The following is a 21,794-nucleotide window of genomic DNA, read 5'->3' as shown; positions in this document are numbered from 1 at the left end:
TTCTTTCAAAGGTAAGTGCTGTAACCTAGAAAACTTCTTTCTTGTCCTCTCTCTTTCTCATTAAACAATTCAACATTGTTTTTGCTCTGCTTCAAGTGCCCTCATTCAAACTTTATTATTTATAATAATATAGAGGCCCCGTGAACGAAATTCATGCACGGGGAGGCAGGGGGGCGAGGGTGTCCCTCAGCCCAGCCTGCACCCTCTCCAATATAGGACATCCCTCTCACAATCCAGGACTGCTGGCTTCCAACCATTCACCTGCCTGCCAGCCTGATCACCCCCTAACCACACCCTTGCCAGCCTGATTGATGCGTAACTACTCCCCTGCTGACCCGATTGCCCCTAACTGTCCTCCCCTCCTCCCCTAACTGCCTCTGCCTCAGCCCCACCACCATGGCTTTGTCCAGAAGGATGTCCAAGAAGGTCTCATGGTCTAATTGGCATATTACCCTTTTATTAGTATAGATAGGATATGACATACCGCCGTAATTATAACATATCTACCAGTATTACTCTGAGAATACATACTTCATGCAATAGGAATGCATCTAATACATTACATTATATATGTTGTAAGTGGTAGGAAATATTATATTGGTAGCAATAATATACACCTTGTGACTTCCCTTCCTGGTTTGGGAATGGTTCCCCAGTTCTTTGTACGTTTCCTAGCCTCTTATTTATTTATTTATTGTCATTCAATATAACTTTATTTACTGTTATATACTCAGAATGTTACATATACTAACTTCTTAATTCATATAGTATCAGGAACTCAACTGCTTGGTTGGTGATGGGGTTGACCTAGTTTGGGAGGATTATTCCTGAAATAATTAAGGAAAGGGGGGCTCAATCTTTCTTCTTGGTTGTTTGCTCCTCCCCAGAACCTTCACCTTTCTTCTCGTCCTCAACTTCTTGGGCATCTTCTCCTTCACCTTCATCTTCACCTTTACCTCCTTCTCCCTCTTTGCATCCTCAAATTCTTCCTTGGCACCTTCTTCCTCTTCCTCTCCTTCCTCTTTCTCAGCCTCTTCCTTCTCCTCCACCTCTTCAGCTTCTCCTTCAGAAGTGGGTTCACCCTTAGCTCCCTCGGCTTTTGCAGCCTCAATGATCTCCTCCACCTCGATCTGCTCCTCCTGACGTGGCTGCTGTATTAAGAAGGGAAGGAGTAAACGGACATCAAGTAGGAAATGGTCTGTAAACCACCGTAGGCAGATGGGTTAAAGACCTGGGAACTCTGGGAGTAGTTGCTGACTATGCTTCCTACGATGGTGAATCTGAGCCGGGTCTCCTCATCTTCTAAGAATTTCCTGTAAGCTGCAATGTCTTCGTCCAAAGCCTTCTTCTCATTGAGGTGGTCCTGGTATTCTTTTAAATATGACATTTCACTCTCTGTAGTTCTCAACTCCTTTTCTAATTTGTTGATTGTGTCCTGCAGAGCACTTATGTCAGAGTTCTGCTTATCCTCCAGCTCTTGCAGCCTCTTTTCCAGTGCTTCATTCATGCCCCAGCATGATTTGATCTCCAGGGTCTTGGCCTTGAGCAGGCAGCGGCTCTCAGACACCTCATCCTTGGGGGCGCGCACTGCATGGGTGTTCTTGGCAGTGCTCTTAGCATGGTGAAGCGGCTCTGGAACCATCCTTCGGCATTCTGCATGTTCTTGGCAGCCAGATTCTCGTACTGGGCGCAGATGTCCTTGAGCGTGGTGGAGAGGTCGAACTTGGAGAACACGTCCATCTCCACAGAGACCTGAGCATACTGGATCTGTGCCTTCAGCTCCTCTCCATGCACCTTCTTCAGAAAGGTAATTTCCTCCATCAGGCTGTCAGTGCACTTTTCAAGCTGAGCACTGGCTTGAGCTTCCTGGTCTGCACCTTTGTGCGCCTCCAGCAGCCAGCCCTTGACGTCTTGGCAGTTCAGCACCTCTTCCTCATAGTGCACCTGCAGGTTGCTCCCAGCCCCGTCTAAGCCCCTTCCTATGGGATCCGGGGCTGTACCCACGATCCCCTTGCCCTCTCCTCGCCAGGGACGGAGCCCTGCGGCGGAGCACAGGAATCTCATTTTCATTAAAATGTTCAACCCGGGCCCATTCCATCTGTGTCCGCAGGCAGCCTGGGGGTAGACACTGGCCACCCCCGCCAGAGCTCAGCCACCATGGACGGTACGGGTGAGACAACCCACCAGACCTCGTGGCTGTGATTTGGACTCGCTTCCTTAAATAGGGACCTGGTGCTGGGTGGGCGGCAGCAATGCTTCCTCCCCAGCCCATGCTGGAGCGGGTCCCTGAGGTTTCAAAACCGAACTATGAGGGCGGCAGAGGCCCGGAGCCCACCAGCTCTCCCTGGAACCCACCAAGGCTTGCTTCCACACTTGCTGAAAACCTTGTCCTCTTGCCATGGTAATCAGTTCGGGACTCTGGCCGGCCTGAGGGAATTGGGCGCCGCCATCTTCTGGCTATGGGCGCCGTCATTTTGTGCCAGAGTGATGGTTAATTTGCATATTACCCTTTTATTAGATAGGATGACCTCTAATCCTTCTTCAGAACAGAAAAAAACATGACAAATGGGAGGGGAAATAGATCACTCAAGAGATCTAGAACTCAAACATACAAAGTTCAGTTTTCAGGAAAGACCAATGCAATGCAGCCACTGAACCTCCCTCGGTCAGTGCCATGGAGTAAGCACTGGCCACACAGACTCTAGTCTGGAAAATGGACAGAACTACCAAGGATGCATACTCCACCTCCTCCCTGAGACAGCAGGACACTGGCCTCAGCGCTGACCTGTGATCTGACCCCAAATTCTTAGCTACTGTTGGTCTGAGGGTGTCCAATCAAGATGACATTTTGTACCTGAAAACAATCATCTAGTGTCAGTTCTGTGCCTGCAAAGTAGCCTGATCACTACTATCAGGAAACAATTATCCCTATGCCCTCCCCACGCCACAGAAAGCCACTCCTGAGGATATAGGCCAAAGTTCTTGGTTCACTTGTCATTACTACATACACATAAAAGGAACCCTAACATCTCTCTCAGAACCCAAAAGTGAGAGGCGGTGGAAAGCTTTAGTATTTAGAAAGGTATTTGTTATTGTTTACTTTTAGGAAATTTCAATAGTACCTGGAGATTCCAAACACATCAAGAATGAATTACTTGTATCAGCTCTAGCCTGAACTGTTCCCCATTCACTCTGGAGCAGAGCACTGTGTTACTCAGAAGCCATCCCATCAGTCAGGGTGTAAGTGCTCTGTCTCAGGCAGGCCGCCTGGGCCTGGAGTGAAAGCACTGCTCCAGCTGGCAGGGAGGGCAGCAGCGAAAGCACTGCTAGAGGAAACTGGGAGAGCCGCCTACTCACTGGTTTACCGACAGGGTCCTGGGAAAACCTGGTCTATAGTGGACTGGAGACCTACCATTTGCTGCCAACCCCAAGGAGACCCTTAAGCACTCAGAATTAGCCAGTTTTAGGAGACCAAAATACAGTACACATTATTTCCTATTTGTAAAATCTAATCCAAGTCCCACAGATGTTAATGTGAAAGGCTATTTCTGTAAATTAAGGTCAAGAAGGCTACTTTAAAATTTTTTAATTATCTTAATATATAAAAACCCTGGGTTGTAATGACCAGTAATGACCAGAGGCTGACCAACCAGAAGTCAGTGCTGGCTCTGCCCCTAAGCAAGCAGTAAAGGGCAGGTTAGGGGTGATCAAGTAGGCAGACTAGCGGTTAGGGGAGATCAGATAGGCAGGCAAACGTTTAGGGGAGATCAGGTAGGCAGACCGGTGGTTAGCGGTAATCAGGTAGGCAGATGGCCCCTCGCCGGGCTGGCCCTGCCCCCAAGCAACCTGTTAGGGGCAATCAGGCAGGCAGGCAGAGTGGTTGGGGTGATCAGGTAGGTAGGCGAGCAGTTAGGGGCGATCAGGTAGGCAAATGACCCCTCGCAGGGCAAGAAAGAAAGAGGGAGGCCCAGGCCAGCCAAGCCATTGCACCCCAGCCTGTGGCCTGCAGAGGGGGGCCTCTGATGGCAGGGGAGGGGGGCAGCTCTGCACAGATGACAAGCAGTGGCAGCAGTGGGGGTGGGGCCAGCTGCCTGCAGCCCGGGGAAAGAAAGCCCCAATGACCCCGATCTTAGGACAGGCCTGGGGACCCTACCCAAGAAAGCAGGCCGGGCTGAGAGGTTCCCCCCATTCCCCCTCAGTGTATGAATTTTCATGAACTGGGTCTCTAGTTACAAATAAAATGTGTGACTGGGGTGAAAAAACTATATATACATGTGCATATGTGAACTTTAGGATAATCTGAGGATTTCAAAGCACCATCTGTTCAGTTGGAATAGTTATTCCATAAAGTTTATATGTAAACATCTGAAAATTCCCAAATAATCGAACTCTGGGGTAGAAGATCTGACAGCAAGTGTGCACAAGAGATGTAACACCTGCCTCCTCCTTAAAAGCATTATTTTCACACAAAGTAACCAGCACTTCACGATAAAGCAGGAAGTGACTGAGTCATAGACTGGACAACTGGCACAGGCGCCATGGAGCAGGTGCCCACCTGGATGGGTCCCACTGACATGAGCAGGCTCTTCAGCTGGGCGTCAGTGGTGGATGACGACAGGCCTTCGACAGACACAACGCAGGGCTGCGGCTTGCACTCCACCACCCGCAAGTTCTGCTTATTTGGCATCGGGCGCCCGCGGCCCATTGGCCCTGCTGTTCCCCGGCCTCTCCCGTGCATGACGACCTGCCAACGACAGGAGGAACTAGTCAATTCAAAAGCTTTGGTTATTGTGCACAATTACTAAGATATATCAGTGAGCAAATAACTTAGAATCCATTAAAAAACACCCCGAGCTACAGGATTTCCTATAGTATTTGCTGTGCTCAGAAAAGAATTTAATGTCTAAAGAGGATACCACCACCCAGCAAATGTGACAGGAAAAGACAAGAGCTGGTTTGGAGCCCAGCAGGGACGAGGCGGCACCTGTTCCCTCCGTGCTAAGGATGAAGCAGCAGGCCCATGGGATCCAGCAACAGACATCAGCAGCACACTTCGGGTTCAGGTTGTTCCTTATGCCCCAGAGCCTGAGTTTCTCCCTCCATACTCTGGGCCAACTCCGCAGGGATGGTGCAACCCTCTGCCACCACACAGGCACCACAAGCCACAACCTCACAGATCCAGCTCACGTGGTTAAGTACGCACATGCACTGGCACCCTGAGAACTGAAAGGCCACTTCTGTCACAATGGTCCCCTGGCTGCTGCCCTTTACATTCACCTGCAGAGCTTTAAATCAAACCAAAAGCCCAAACCAAGGACACAGGGCATCTACCCTGACCTCCAAAATTATGACATCACTGACCTAAGGTGGGGCCCAGACCTCAGGAGTTTCTAAAGCTGTCCAATGTTCAAAACACTGTCCTGGGACCTTTTAATAAAGAGGACAGAGCTGATCTTTCTGGTCTGTTCTAACTAGGAAACAAGACAGAACACTGATGCCAAGTGTCTCCTTGAAAACAGAACTCATCCAACACAGAATGCACATTAGAAGCAGCCACAGAGTGGGTGTGACCAAGGAGTACCAGAATTCCCAGGCTTCCTACCCAGACTTGGGCCTAGAATTGTGGGTGAAAAGGAGAGCATGCTCGCTGGCCATCTCCAGGGCAGCAGGAAACTACTGCAACCTGGGTGGTGGGTGCTGTCCCAAAGCTGCATCATTAAGAAGTCATGACAGGAAGCATGCAGGCACTCCTTCCCGTCAGACCATTCTAGCTTCACACTTCCAGCACTGTTGAGGACACAGCTGTACCTTCTTGGTGGGATGAATCCCTTGGATGCTCTTGATGCCCGGAGGGCCTGCTGAGTACACATGGGCCCCGACTGGCAGGTGCTGGGGCTGCTGAAGGGCCCCCTTGGTCAGCGTCACCTTGCGGACAGGCTGCTGTCTCACTTCTGGAGGCTGGGGAGGCCGCTGGGGCTGGCCGTCCGGGTGAAAAAAGCCATCGCTCTCTCCTCCCTGCTGGAAGGAACAAGAAGGCATACTGGTCAGCAATTGCACAGCCAGCCAGCCCTCCCACCATCGGACAGTGTCCCACTGAGACACAAAACCATCAAACAATGGAAAACCAAACCTGTTGTTTCACTAGAGCCACTAGGACATTTCTCACTTGACAGTGTTTGGGTTTAAGTAACAGTTTTGAAATGAAAAACAGTAAGATCTTGGATTAGTGTACCCACTCAAGAGGTCTGCAATTAAAGGGAAAGCTGTTTAGCTCAGTAAAATATTGCTTAACTTAAAAAATACTTCATACTCAACATGCATTTCCCATCTGCATGTGTGTTTGTGTTAGAATCTGAGAGTTTGCATAATCAATGATTTTAACTCTTAAATTTAAGGGAAGCAGGCCACCATGCTCCCTTGTCCTCTGGTTGTGGTCATGAATCCCGGGCCGTGTCCAGCCGGTCCTTCCTCAGACACAACACTGCACATGGACTCTGGGCTCAGGGGTCCTGTTGAGTCACAAGTGCCATTACCAACTCAATGACTCAGAGGAGGAACTCCTGGATTCTAGTAAGAGTTTACAAGTATCAGAAATCTAACCTTTTGCCTTTTACTACTGTTCCCTCATTTCATGACCTTAAATACTGTTAATCAGTGAAGAAGTAAGCACACACTCAAGCTACACTGAGAGTCTTAACTCCACCGGGTAGCAAAAAGCCATCTGGCTGTGCCTGTTGGCCACTTTCAGTGTGAAATGTAGCATCTTCCCAGCAGGGAGCTGGTGACCGAGACAGAAAAGTGGATACAAGAAAGTCAGACCTGGACCTGCCAAATTATGTCATCTTATCAGAAAGGGATGCTTGAAGGTGAAACTAGGCTCAGACCTCTCTGAGCACTACACTCTGCTCCCAACATAAACAGAAACATATTGGTCAATGGCTAACCTTCCCCATGCAGACTGCTGAGTTATGCAGTATTTCCAAGAGGAGCTTGGTAAATTAGCCCAGAAGCAGCCCCTATATTTTCTGTCTCTTTTCCCTCTAAATGTATCTTTTGAAGACAGTTTAATGGAACAAAGGGAAGGAACAGGGACTGGAGCAAGCCAAGAATAGGTAAAATGTTTGCAAAAACAGTCCAAACTAAGGAAAAATGAGATTAAAAGTCACAGGTGGTCTTCTGGCTATGGAAGCACAGAGAGAGCAGCAAAGCCTCCCCACCCCCAACCCAAAGCATATAACTGGGCAAAACAAGAATTGCCGGCCTTGGAAGTGGAGCAGCAAGAGCAATGGATATAGGGCCTCGGGTTAGGAAGTCACAGAGCTGATCTGAAACGTCAGGCAGCACCATCAGTGAAGTCGGTGGAGGGAACAGGAAGCACCCACAGATCTGATGGCCTCTGACCTTGGTCCTATTTGCAACAATAGTTGACCAGCCAGAAATCCGAGAAACTGAGGAAATTCCAGTCATGGAAGAGCTACTGATGGTGTAGGAAGTCCTTCCCATGCAGTGACAGGGTTTCAGGCAGCTAGCAGGAAGTAAGAGCCTGATGGGCTCCAGTGCCCACTCTGACCACACAGATTCCCTGCAGAGGGCCCCCAGGAACCTGGCTACAATCTCTTCCTGGCCAACTGACTGACCACTGAACTGAACAAAAATACAACATATCAAAATTAAGGGGATGTAACCAGCCGGTGTGGCTCAGTGGTTCAGTGTCGACCCATGAACCAGGAGGTCATAGTTCTATTTTCAGTCAGGGCACATGCCCAGTTGTAGGCTCCATCCCCAATAGGGTTGTGCAATTAGCAGCCAATTCATGATTCTCTCTCATCACTGATGTTTCTATCTCTTTCTCCCTCTCAGAAATATATACATGTGTGTGTGTGTGTGTGTGTGTGTGTGTATAATAATAATAATAAAAAAGAGCTAATATGCTAATGGTTGGGAGGCCGTAATGCATAATGACTGGTTGCAGGAGGCTGCCTGTGCGTGCGAGGCGAGGCGTTGCTCCAGAGACAGAGACAGAGACAGGGCTGAAGCGGGGAGCTGCCCGAAGGAGGTGGGAGGTGAGACCATCCCGTGCTGGGGAAGGCGGGGTGAGAGCCCATAGCATCTCCCTCCTTACCCATCCTGCATCACCCACCGCTCACACTCAGAGAGCCCCACCGCCCACCTGCCAGAGGAAGGAGCACAGTGCAGCAGGCAGGAGGCTTCCAGGAAGCAGGAAGGTGCCTGGAGAAGGCAGGACCAGCCTGAGGCGACTGGAGGGACTGAGAATGGGGCTTGAAGTGGCCAGAGAAGGCCTGAGAGATTGGGGGATGGGGGTGGGGGTGGGGTGGGGGGCTGGGCCAGGCGTGTGAAGCTCAGTGTAGAGAAGTTTGGGTGGATGGGCGGGGCTGCGCGATTTAGTGCGCTGGGCTCCTTTTGTGTGTGTGTGTGTGTGTGTGTGTGTGTGTGTGTAAAATCTAGGGAATGCAACTAAAACAGTTCTATCAGAAAAGAAAATACACCTATAATCAATAACTTAAACTTTTATTTGAATAAACTAGAAAAATAAAAAGAAATCAAATCCAAACAGAAGAAAGGAAGATCACAGTGAAAGGCAATGACATAGTAAACAGAGAAACAATAGAAAAAAATCAAGGAAAGCAAAGTTGGATTTTTGAGATCAACAAAATTGATCACCCTTTAAACTGACCAAGAAAAAAGAGAAAACACAAATGACCAAAATCAGGAACAGAAGAGGGATTATCAGAACATTAAAAAGGGTGACATGAACAACTTTATATCAACTAACTGGATAATTTCAATGAAATAAACAAACTCCATAAAAGATGGAAGATAGCAAAAAGAGACCATTAAAAATCTGAGAAGAGTCCTAGCTGATTTGACTCAGTTCGACAGACTGAAGGGCCCCGGGGTAGATTCCAGTCAAGGTCGGGTAGATTCCAGTCAAGGTCAAGTGCCTGCGTTGCAGGCTCAATCCCCAACAGGGGGTGGGCAGGAAGCAGCAAATCAAAGATTCTCTCTCATCACTGATGTTTCTCCCTCTCCCTCTCCCTTACTCTCTGAAATCAATAAAAATATGTATATTTTTTTTAAATCTGAGAAGAGAACCAATTCATTAAAAACCTCCCAGAAAGAAATGTCTAAGCCCCAATGGATTCAGTGATGAATTCTATCAACTATTTAAAGAAAAAGACCACTCTTTCAGAGAACAGAGCAGAGTCCTGCCCAGCAAGTCAGCCTGAGCACCATAGGGTCAGAGGTTCAATGCCATGTAACTGGGTTGCAGGTTCAATCCCCAAGCCTGATCAGGGAGTGTCCAGAGGCAACCAATTCTATGTGTTTCTCTAAATCAATCAATCAATCTCTCTCTCTCTCTCTCTCTCTCTCTCTCTCTCTCTCTCTCTCTCTCTCTCCATTTTCCCTTCCTCTCCCCTCCCCCCATTTCTCCTCCTTTCCACTCTAATGATTCCCTCAGACTCTGCCCCATCCAATTTGCTGCCCCACCCACGCTGTTTAAAGCCGCTTTTCCATATGAATGGCCTATCCTGGTTCAGGCTTCAGACATTGCTAAAATCTCTTACACAAGTAGCAGCTGGAGTCAGCATGCCCCAAACTTATCAATAAAAGGCCCAAGACCCAGCACTAGCACCGGCCTGCCTTGCATCACAGTTGGGCCTCACCTGGGGACTTTCTCGCCCAATACAAGTAAGTAGCAGCTATCTGCAGATCACTCTGTGGTTCCTGTTGGGTGGCCCGAGGCAGTAGTTGATTTTGCACCTCCCAGGAAGCCCCAGAGCCAGTGTACCCAGTGGACAGCTTCAGACCATACCAGATTATAATACTACCATCCACAAGCAACACACTCAAGGGGCAGATTCAGTGAGCACCAAAGCCTCACTAAAGCAAGTCCTGTTCCATAGGGACGTCTACTGCACAGCAGCTCTTTCATTGCAGACATACCTGGTCCTCACAGCCAATTGGCCTGGAGGTTAATTCCTCCCAGTGACACCAACAGCAATCAAGACTCAGATACAACAAGAAGCCGAAACCAGTTTGGCTCAGTGGTAGAGCGTCGGTCTGCGGACTGAAAGGTCCCACGTTCGATTCCGGTCAAATACAACAAGACTGTGCAACCAGCCCACCGAGGGGCACACCTAGAGTGCCCAGCTCAGGTGATGGGAGGCTGAGCCACTGAGCCCTACAGGACACCTAATACAAAAGGCTGTTCTACAAATTCCAGGAGACATAGCAGCTCTACCTAATACACAGAAACCAACACAGGGAAGCAGCCAAAATGTGAAGACAAACATCACAAATGAATGAAATGAAAGCAAGCAAACTCCTGGATACAGAGTTCAAAACAATGGTTTTAAGATTGCTCGAGGATCTTAATGAAAGCTTCAAGGGACTTAGTGAGACTTTCAAGGAAATCAGTAAGAACATCAAAGACATGAAAAAATACCAATCAGAAATGAAGAATACATTAATGAAACAAAGAACAATTTGGTATATGAGGAAGCAAAAAATAGCCAATGAAAAGAGCAAAAAGAAAAAATAATCCAAAAATATGAACATTAGTGTAAGAAGCCTCTGGGACAACTTAATTGTACCAACATTCGCATTATGGGAGTGTCACAGGGAAAAGAGAGCAAGATATTGAAACCTATTTGAAGAATTAATGACAGAAAACTTCTCCTAACTGGTGAAGAAATAGACTTACAAGTACAGGAAGAGCAGAGAACTCAAAGAGGCCCACACCAAGACACATCATAATTAAAATGCCAAGAGTTAAAGACAAAGAGAGAATATTAAAGGCAGCAAGAGAAAAACAGTTAATTACCTATTGTCGCTGATTTCTGAACAGAATCTTTGCAGACCAGAAGGGAGTGGCAAGAAATACTCAAGGTGTTGAATAGCAAGGATCTACAACCAATATTACTCTACCCAACAAAGCTATCATTTGGAATTGAAGGTCATATAAAGCAGTGTTTTTCAACCTTTTTTGGGCAAAGGCACACTTGTTTCATGAAAAAAATCACGAGGCACACCACCATTAGAAAATGTTAAAAAATTTAACTCTGTGCCTATATTGACTATATATAAAGTAATTCTCTTGAATAGGAATCAAATAAACACAAAGAAAGTATTTTATAATTACTTTATTATGAAATATTAAGTAAACAAAATAGTGAAAAATTATAAAATTCTTGTCTTGTCTGCACCTACGGCACACCAGGCAACATCTCGCGGCACACTAGTGTGCCGCGGAACAGCGGTTGAAAAACGCTGATATAAAGAATTTCAGAGTCAAGAAAAAGCAAAAGGAGTTCATCACCACCAACCCAGTACTACATGAAATGTGGAAGGGTATTCTTTAAGAAGAGGAGGAAAACAAAGATGAAGAAGAAAAAATAATAGATCTAAAATATGAACAATAAAATGGAAATAAATACATATCTATTAACAATTGAAAATAAAATAAGTGAACAAGTAATCTAATGAACAAAACGAACTGATGAATAAAATAGAATCAGAGGATGGAAACATGAAATAGACTAAGACTCTCAAAGGGAAAGAGGGTAGAGGAATGGGAAGAGATTAAGGTGGTGAAGGCCTGGGGTAGGGCAGAAACTGGGTAGAGGGGTACAAGATGGGGGTGAAGGGGGACATCTATAATACTCTTAACAATAAATTTTTTTTTTTTTTTTAAGAATAGGCTTTTTTCCCCAAATAAGAGAAAAAGTCTTCGTTTTCAAATTCTTACCAAAAATTAATTCCAGAATTATTTCAATTAACACTGGCGAAGAGCCAAACTATACTTCACTAGTTGTGGCCAGACTCACCCAGGGACAGACCAAACTGAATGCATACATTTATTTAGGAGTCTTCTAGAACTTAAGCATATTGTTACAGCACTGAAAGATATAAATTAAAAAATACTGTCGATTCAAATCAGGAATTTCAGAATTCTGTTATCTGAACGTAAGGAAATAACTGGTCATCTGTGGATGGCAAATTATATTGTAGTCCAAAAAAGTGGTTGGGGTCCCAGGGCAGCCTCTTGTGAATCTCCCTCCTATAAGGCCTACACCATTCCTTCCACAGCAGTGTGTTTAGACATGGTTTTAAATATTTCACTTCCTCCAAACAGATGAGAAAAAAACTAAGTTAGGGCTCGGCAGGTATGGCTCAGTGGTTGAGCATCAACCTATAAACCAGGAGGTCACGGTACGATTCCCAGTCAGGGCATATGCCAGGGTTGTGGCCTCAATCCCCAGTGTGGGAGAGAAGGAGGAAGCCAATCAATGATTCTGTCTCATCATTAATATTTCTCTCTCTCTCTCTCTCTCTCTCTCTCTCTCTCTCTCTCTCTCCCTCCCTCCCTCCCTCCCTCCCTCCCTCCCTCCCTTTACTCTCTAAAATCAATATAAATATATATATTTTTAAAAAGAAGTTTGTTCTATAGTACACAAAACTAGAAATATTTTGTTGTTTTTCCCCCCCAAACAATTATCTTTTAATGCACCATAAAATGTATTTAAGATAGGTTTTTCTTAAATATAAAGAAAGCTTCCTGAATTAAGAAAGAGTAGTGAATACTTTTTATCTGCTTAATCATTATAAAAAATGCAGTTTTTAGCCACCATCAAGAGCAGGACAAATTTATTTATAACGAGTGGTTTAAATGTACAGATAAAAAGGCCTATTGATACTGTCAGGGCACCCTGCAATTTGACAGATCAAATCTTATTTTCATTCTTAAAGCCCATGAAGAAGTGATATCGCTGACGTGCATTCACTAGTGAGCAAATTGATTAATCCCTCTCTATAGAAATCTCAACTCTTGATTACACCTATCAGACACTAAGCAGCATTATTCTAGAGTGACAACACTTTGACAAATTCCCCAACCATTTTTCTCAGCCTTTGTGGCCCTGCTAGCTTGTATTAACCCGATGAAAAATTAATTTTCCTTATCTTCTCCTAAACCCCAAAGTCCAAATCCGCCAAACTGGCAACTCTTTCTGTAAAGGTATTATGAAAACCTCTAAAAGATTAATTGCATGTCTTCAGGTGACATTAAATTAATTTCTGTACTCATGACAGACACTTGATACTCCGTACTGAGAGGACAGATAACATTGTCAGGACACACCGAAGGACAGTGGTTGGGGTCCCAGGGCAGCCTCTTGTGAATTCTCCCTCCGATAAGGCCCCCTCACTGTCAGGGCCATGCACGATCTCACAGCCCGCAGACCTCCCCGCACAGGTTTCTATTAACCACAACAATGCTGGGCCGCCCCCTGTAATCTGCAGCTCACCCAGAAGCCGGACAACAGATGATATGCATGCTATGCCAAGTTCCTAAATACAAACACATTTAAGGCTCCATTTTGTCTTTGAAGGATAACCGCTAAGGAGAAATAAGCAGGCTACCATTCTCATTCAGGCTCCTTCCTTGGTCAATTCCCTAATTAAAGCTGCAGCCTGAGGGGAGAACACGTCCCCTTTGCAGCATTCACCTATTCTCTGCAATAAGCTCCGCTGACATATGGCGAGCACACAAATACTTCAACAACGTCCATCTAGAGTGCTTCCTGTAACATTTCGGAAAGGGTCTGAGCTGTGACAAAACACGGAGCAGACAGACCTCAAAGCACTTGTGTTTCCTGGAGAAGAGCTCGATGGGCACACACACTGGATCTGACAGCAGGTGGCAAACGGCAGAGACTCAGGGCTTTCTCTCAACATTCTCTCTCCCTGAGCTCTGTTAGGTTTGGGGAAATTTTTAAGAAGCAAAATTAACTGGCCTTTGGAGGAACAAAGTAAAGCCCTGAGCCTCTGAGGGAGTCATACTCCAATTCCTGCCACGTGAATCTTGGTCTGAAAAGGAGACGACTGCTAATGTGGGTTCCTCCAGCCACAGAGCATTGAACTCACGACTCTTCCAGAGAGAGCCCCCCCGAAGGGGTGAGGCCAGGCTCTGCAAGGCAGAAACTGCTGCCTGCCCTGGCTGAGAGCAGCAGACGGGCAAGGGGGGAGTCGGGCTCGCACGTCCTGAGGTGCCTCCCCATCCACACAGAGCAGGGTCTTTCCCACTCAGTTTCCCTCACTTTCTGATCTTCTCATCACAGGCATGTCCTCTGACACCTCATGTCCGACTGCCTTCCCTGGCCCTGGCATGACCTTCCCTCCGTTAGAAAATGGGCTGTGGCTTCTTTGCCACAGGAACTTTCTGCATGCTCTTCCCCTCTGCCCAGAGAGGCTTCTCCTTCCTGTGCTCTCCCCAGGCAACCAGCACCTTCTCTCTCTCAGGCATTTCTTCAGATCTCCCTAAGACACTCACAACACCCGCAGTCTGCTGTGACCCGCAATGTGACACCCCGGAGCCGGCACAGCACCGGGGAGCTCCTCAGCCCCAAGTCAGGTCTATTGTGACAGCCACTGCCAATGCACTCCACCCCTGCCATAGAGGGCAGGGCCTGACTCCTCAGGACAGCCTCCTTCCCTGCAGGACCCTGACCTCAGTCCTGCCAGAAGAACATGCCTGACACTAACCCTGGTCTACAGAAACTCATTTTAATACTTAAATAATGGTGTTCAATCCTCTTGGAATTCTCACACAGGACAATCATTCAAAAATGAATTCAATGCAGTACAAAGTATTTTCTACTCGTGTTGATGACCTATTTCAAGAAATGTAATATACAAAAGAATCCAACAGATACAGATCTCTTGATTCACCTTCTGTCTTGGAACTCACCCTAGATGGACGGACATGCTGATAGGGCTCAGATGCAGTGACACCCCGTGAGCAAGTCTGGGTGGACACGGGGCTGGAGGACACAGGGCTGCTGCAGAACTGAGGCCCAGAAGCCGTAAGAGGAATCTAAAACTGCACCAAAAGCAAGGGTGTGTCCAAGGAATGCTGGGGACACTCCAAGGACAGCACCAACTTACCATGGTCCCGTGCCAACTGGGACCATTCCAACACCCAAATAAATAATACTAATAACAATTCATTGTGTAAAGTAAGTATTCAAAGCCCATGTTGCTGTAACAAATGAACAAATAAATAAGCAAGGGCAAAGAGAAAGCTACCCCCGGCAGAAACACGACAGATAACAAGCAGAAATGCAGCGCTGGCCCTGGAAATGTCAGTGTTGTTAACACGCTGCAAATCCACAAGAAATGGGATCGTTAATCTCAAAGCTCTTCCCATGAATTACTTATCAAGTACAAAGGGTAAGGCTATGGCTTAAAATAGAGAGACTTGGCCAACACCACCTGACTCAACGATCCAAGTGCCAACACTGGACAAACCACCAGTAGGACTGGGAGGAGGGCAGAACATCCTTCTCTGCATCTGACGTCCCTCTTGGGAAAATGGGAGACAAAGCAAATTAAAGGGCATTCGACAAAATATTTAGCTAAGACTCCTCTTTAAAAATGTCTGAAGAGCCCAGCCGGCATGGCTCAGTGATTGAGAGTCGACTTATGAACCAAGAGGTCACAGTTTGATTCCTGGTCGGGGCACTTGCACAGACTGTGGGCTCAGTCCCCAGTAAGGGGCGTGCAGGAGGCTGCATGTACTCATCCTTCACTCCAACCTTAGCAATTTCATTTATAGACTAGAGACTGAGGTTCAGAAAAATGAAATAACTGTTCAGGGTCCCAAGGGCAATTAATTATAGACAACCATCTGAACGTGGGCCAGCATCATGTACAAATGCACACTCCCGGTCCTGGGGAGGGAGCACTTCAATTTCCATGCTCCACGAACATGAATTTCCAAAAGGCTACAACAATCAGGATGCAAGAGAGAACCCATGGAGAAAGTGAAGAGTGACTGTGAGTGGTAAACCCAGACAAGCATGGTCACCAGGACTGTGAAAACCAACATCAAGAAAGGAGCCATGCTGAAATCAGTTTGGCTCAATGGATAGAGCTTCGGCCTAGGGACTGAAAGGTCCCAGGTTAGATTCCGGTCAAGGGCATGTACCTTGGCTGCGGGCACATCCCCATTAGGGGGTGTGCAGGAGGCAGCTGATCAATGTTTCTCTCTCATCGATGTTTCTAACTCTCTATCCCTCTCCCTTCCTCTCTGTAAAAAATCAATAAAATATATTTTTTTAAAAGAATAAAAGAAAGGCTTCGTGTGCCCACCATGCACTTGCTACAACCAAGAGGAAGGAGGATCATAAACTAACATCACTCAAAGATAAGCAACAGAAGAGCAGACTAAAAACCTGCCTTAAGTCGCAGGCTCTTTCACTTTTCAAAAAACCCAATTTAATAAAATCTAAAGACAAGTTATTTGATTATAAGTAGCACAATATGGATACTGAGAGAAGAGAACTCTGTGCTGAAGCACCATCACCTCACAAGTCAAGCACAGAGAACCACCTGTTGCGGCTGTAAGGCACTTGCAGCCTGTTCTGGCGTGAGTGCAAGGCAACTGCTCCCTAACCACCCCAGGAACACACCCTGACTGGATCACCAACAGGGCACTTTTAGGAACAACACTGCAGACTGACTCCTGTCCTGTCCAGAGTCAACAACATGGACCAGCAGATCACTGATACAAAAAGTAATGTAATTAACTACATCGATGCCAGCTTAGGTCAGAGAAGGATCTATACTAATAAAAGGGTAATATACTAATTAGACCGGAAGTCTTCCTGATGTCCTTCCAGACAAAGCCACAGTGGCAGGAGCTGAGGCAGAGGCAGAGGCAGGTTAGGGGCAATCAGGCAGGCAGGGGAGCAGTTAGGGGCGATCAGGCTGGCAGGGGGGAGCGGTTAGAGGCAATCAGGCCAGGAAGGGGGAGTAGTTAGGGAATCAGGCAGGGGAGAGCAGTTAGGGGTGATCAGGATGGCAGGCGAGTGCAGTTAGGAGCAATCAGGCCATCAGAGGAGAGTGGTTGGGGCAATCAGGCCAGCAGAGGGGAGCGGTTAGAAGAGATCAGGCTGGCAGAGGACAGCAATTAGGGGCATCAGGCAGGCAGGAAGAGTGGTTAGAGGTGATCAGGCAGGCAGGCAGGCAAGCAAGCGGTTAGGAGCCAGTGGTCCCAGATTGCGAGAGGGATGTCCTGGATTGGAGAGCGTGCAGGCCGAGCTGAGGGACCCACCCCTTCTAGTAAAGGAAATAAAACAGACTCCCAAATAAACCTCTCTAAGAAACCTTATAAATATGATATTTACTATACTTTTGTACTAACAGAATATAAAGAAGCTCATTGTGAACATACAAGAACACAGAAATTAATTATATTAATAATTACCAATTATTTAGTTAGTTATGAACCTGAAGTGCATAAATAATACCGTGCACAGGTACAGTATATAAGCTGATCCTCCCAAATTCTAAGACCCTGTCAAAGCCTTACTGGAGTTGCCAGTTCAGACCTGCACTCATGGCCAGGCCCAGGGCATTAATGCCACAGCTAACATAGAAATTAAAATCAGAAGAAATATGCACACGCAACACTTAACAGAACTGTTTCCTTTTGTATTGCCTGAAATAAATACAATTAAGAATATGCTCTTAAAAATAGCTCCTACACACACACACACACACACACACACACACACACACACACCATGACCATTTGAAAATACTATTTTTCCAGGTCAGAGAGACATAAACAAGGCATTTACTAGGTGTACCCGTTAATAATGCCATTTTGTGTTTGTTTGTTTTTCAATATTGGAGTTACACATATGTTGATATATGTACGATTTGATATGTATGCTATTTTATTGTATTGACAACAAGCTTCAAAACTTCATGTCAAATTTTCTGAAGGTGTTAACATCACAGATATTTTTATGCTTAAAAATGTCAAGTTTCATGCTAATAAAAGAACATTTGTGGGAAGTTTTAATTCATTATTTTGAAGAAAAGTGCTGCTGAATACTTCAGGAAACTTATGGTGAACATGCTCCATCTCAAGATACTGTGAACACTGGTTTAAATGCTTTAAAAATATGATTTCGATGTAAGAGACAAAAAATGTCCAGGTTAACCGAAAAAGTTTGAAGACCAACAATTACAAGCATTGGATGAAGATGCGTGTCAAACTCAAAAACAACTTGCAGAAAGATTAAATGTTGCTGAGCAAACAATTTCCGATTGTTTACAAGCAATGGGAAAGATTTTAAAGGAAGAAAAATGGGTGCCACATCAACTGAATGAAAGACAAATGGAAAACTGAAGTCATCAGTAAAATGCTGCTTCAAGGGCAGGAAAGAAAGTCTTTTTTGCATAGAATTGTGCCTGGCAATGAAAAGTGCATTTATTTTGAGAATCCCAAATGCACAAAATCATGGGTTGATCCAGGTCAACCATCAACATTGACTGCAAGGCCGAATCGCTTCGGAAAGAAGACAATGCTCTGCGTTTGGTGGGATCAGGAAGGTGTGGTGTATTATGAGCTTCTAAAACCAGGTGAAACTGTTAATACTGATTGCTACTGATAACAAATAATCAATCTGAATTACACTTGCATCGTAAAACAACCAGAATGTTCCAGAAGACACGGCAAAGTAATTTTGCTTCATGATAACGCACCATATCACACTTCAAATTAAAGACACCTTAAAAGCCCTAACCTGTTTGGCTCAGTGGATAGAGCATCGGCCTGGGGACTAAAGCGTCCCAGGTTCGATTCCAGTCAAGGGCATGTACCTTGGTTACAAGCACATCCCCAGTAGGGGGTGTGCAGGAGGCAACTCATCAATGTTTCTCTCATTGATGTTTCTAACTCTCTATCCCTCTCTCTTCCACTCTGTAAAAACAAACAAACAAACAAACAAAAAAATCCGCAATAAAAATTCAAACAAACAAACAAAAAAAATGTTAACAGATCTTGCCTGGGAAGTATTAACCCAGCCGCTGTATTTACCAGACCTTGCTCCTTCAGATTACCACTTGTTCAGATCGATGGCACACGCACTTTCTGAGAAGCACTTCAAAATGTACAAAAGTGGAAAATTTGATCTCTGAATGGTTTGCCTCAAAACAAGAAAAGTTCTATTGGGACAGTATCCACAAATTACCTGAAAGATGGGGGAAATGTGTAGCTAGCGATGGACATTACTTTGAACAAAGCAATTTTGATGTTTCTCTTGAAATTATCATGTTTTCTTTTATTACAAAATCTGCATTATTGACTGGTACACACAGTATCCTCAGAGAGTTGAAAATAGCCAACATGCTACTGGAGGAACTGTTGGAAAAAATCCTCATGGAGACTGCGGACAGGTTTGTTAGTTAACTTATTACTTAAGAATTAGAAAGAGCTAAAAAGTTACTCCAATGTTATTTTCATGTAAAATTCCTGTTGTTTTTCTGTGTATTGTAAAATTATACAACATAGTTTCTGAGTATAGCATGATATAAAAAATATTTTTTACCCTGTAGAAAAAAAGAGCAAAAATGTAACTAGCTCAATTCTTTGAAAGAAAAGGTGTTGACTCATTTGCAAGCTGTTCGACACAGAGCTAGCCGAGCCCCCAGCTCAGCTGCAGGCCCGCCAGAACTCTGAATGCACTTGGCCCTGCTCTCTGCCAGCCACAGCTCACCCATGGAGGTCACTAGAAAGATCTATTCCTGACCTTGGCCCCATACCACCTGTTTAGAACTCAAGGGGAAAAGTGAAACGCTGATAAAGTATGCTTAAAACAAAGTCAAAAGCGAAAGGCCACGCACACTGGAAAACTGGTTAACTTTTGAGTTCTCATGTAAAAATAACAAAGGCATATAATAGTAAAATAATTTGATGGAATAGAGGCCAGCTGCTAATTTTGAATTACCATGAATGGAGGTGAGAAAACAGATTCAAGAAAAACAAAATTATAGGTCCTATTAATATGGAATTTCTAATCCATATTACTCTATCAAATGTCTTAGTATACAAGCACAGAAATAAAAGCAATTAGCACTGTACTGAGTAAATTGCTCACAAGTTGTTCCCACATGAGCACAGCACAGGACATAATGCCCCACGTGCCTCTTCACTCCTCTGTGCACTGTCCCCCCGGAGGGCCTTAGGGTAACGGCTGTGGTCGGCTTCCCCTTTCCTCCTCAGGTTATAGACAAACCACACACACCAGCACTGTGACAAGAAACATCTGCACAAACCATCAGAATGTGCTGCAGAATCCTGTCAGCACAGCCAGGCTAAGACCCCTTCTATAAAAAAGCAGGGATATACCCACAGCTTCTTGAAAGGACAACCTTGTGCCACAGACATCTGTTTGCCTCTGTTCAAGAACTGAATTGTCCAACCCAGGCTGGAAAACACTGCCTTAGCCTTAGAGAGAGTGATCTAAAACGGCCCCTGTCACAGGGAGACAGACAAAAGTATGCTTACCTCTGACCTGCAACCCAGGTACTTGCCCTTGACCTCCAATGGAACCAATGACCCTCAGGTGTGCGGGCCGAAGCTCTAATCCCTGAGCAACACCGACCGGCCAGGGTCACCATGTCGCACTGTAGAACTCTTCTCATTCTGTTGCCCCTGAATCTAAAGCTAAACACAAGTCGCTTGCTTTGTGGTAAAGGAAATTTTGTATTTAAAACAAATTTTGTAATTCTACCACAAATTATCCTCAAAAAGAATCTAAAACTGAGAAAGGTCTAAGTGAAGGACAGAGACAACTGAACACTATGGTCAGCACAGAAACGGCAGCTCTCACACCAGCTTCCCGTCAGAGGGGCTGGTCCACGGGACTGTGCAGAAGCAACCTGCCTCCCTCTGCTCACACTCCTGCTCTGGGAATTAGGGCACCCTAAGAGAAGGATGTGGAGATTTAAGAGGCACAATGACCTCGTCAACTTACCCCAGCTGACAACTTAATCACCCTGACTTTGGAGCCGACATGCGGCCCATCTCCGCCACCGCTGTTTGCCCGGTGCATGACAGTCCTTTTGGTGCCGGGCTTGGAGTCCGGGGGCCGACCCTGCAGGGCCATCACTCGGGCGGTCTGTGCTGGGGGCAGCTCGTCCCCATCCTCAGGCTGTGCCTGCAGGACTTTGTGTCTCAAGTGCTTCAGTGGTTTCACCGGCTGTCCCGAATACTGCATGTGAGCACCAGATGGCGCAAAGTTTGACGTTTTCGGCTGAAGACTTGAAAGAGCAACATCTTGGTTTTTCACGAGAAGTCTGTTTTTCACATTCTGTCGGACCTGGGCACCAGGGAAGGGCAGCAAGGGGTTTCCATTCGTGGGCAACGGCAACGCTGGCGGCTCTTCCCGCTCCACAGGGGCCCCGGGGCTGCAGAGTTGCTGCTGTTGCTGTTGCTGCTGCTGCTGCTGTGCCAGCCTCTCCAGGAGCTCCTTCTTCCTGGCTCCGGCCTGCTGCTGCCGGCGCATCTCCTTCTGCTTCAGGATCTCCTCTCGCAGGCGCTTCTGCTCTTCTATCTTTAAGCGGTACAGCCTCGTTTCCTCATCTTCATCGGGAAACTGGATCAGAGAACACACACGGTTTACCTGGCAGCGCCAGACAAGGCGACCTTGCCAGCGTATTTCTACAAACTCAGAAAATGCAAATTATAAAACCCTTTCATTCAAAATTTGAAAAACACTTGAAGTATAACTTCTTCCTCTGTAGAGAGGGGGAAACTATGCAACAGCTAACTTAGAAAATCTTATCAGAATATTAAAAAATAAAAGAACATACATTTCCTTTTATTTATAAGTTTGAAGCCAATTAAACCATTCATTTAAGGTATCAAAATATGTTTCGAATGGAAATAGCTACAGTAGGGGCGCACTGTCACACAG

General features: G+C 45.9%; 1 protein-coding gene and 1 long non-coding RNA gene across 5 annotated transcripts in view; both read right to left on the bottom strand.

The window, feature by feature from the left end:
• RBM33 (RNA binding motif protein 33) overlaps positions 1–21,794 on the bottom strand; it is a 110,688-nt gene that overhangs the window by 7,655 nt on the left and 81,239 nt on the right. For 2 of the 4 annotated variants that reach the window (XM_045577224.1, XM_036425834.2), the window contains 3 exons: positions 20,853–21,473; positions 5,809–6,018; positions 4,556–4,744 (listed from right to left, as the gene is read on the bottom strand). In XM_045577224.1, coding sequence (XP_045433180.1) covers positions 4,556–4,744; positions 5,809–6,018; positions 20,853–21,473 — 1,020 coding nt within the window. The remainder of the gene's footprint in view (positions 1–4,555; positions 4,745–5,808; positions 6,019–20,852; positions 21,474–21,794) is intronic. The other 2 variants (XM_036425835.2, XM_045577225.1) reach the window with 2 other exon arrangements.
• On the bottom strand, positions 12,653–16,008 carry LOC123651823. The gene is made up of 2 exons (XR_006740781.1): positions 13,668–16,008; positions 12,653–13,630 (listed from the first exon to the last, which is right to left on the bottom strand). It is a non-coding gene; the product is annotated as an uncharacterized LOC123651823 (long non-coding RNA).

The sequence above is a fragment of the Pipistrellus kuhlii genome, unplaced genomic scaffold (genome assembly GCF_014108245.1).
Source record: "Pipistrellus kuhlii isolate mPipKuh1 unplaced genomic scaffold, mPipKuh1.p scaffold_m20_p_86, whole genome shotgun sequence".
NCBI classification, from domain to species: Eukaryota; Metazoa; Chordata; class Mammalia; order Chiroptera; family Vespertilionidae; genus Pipistrellus; species Pipistrellus kuhlii.
The sequence above is the reverse complement of the archived record's forward strand: the minus strand, read 5'-3'. Positions and strand labels throughout refer to the sequence as shown.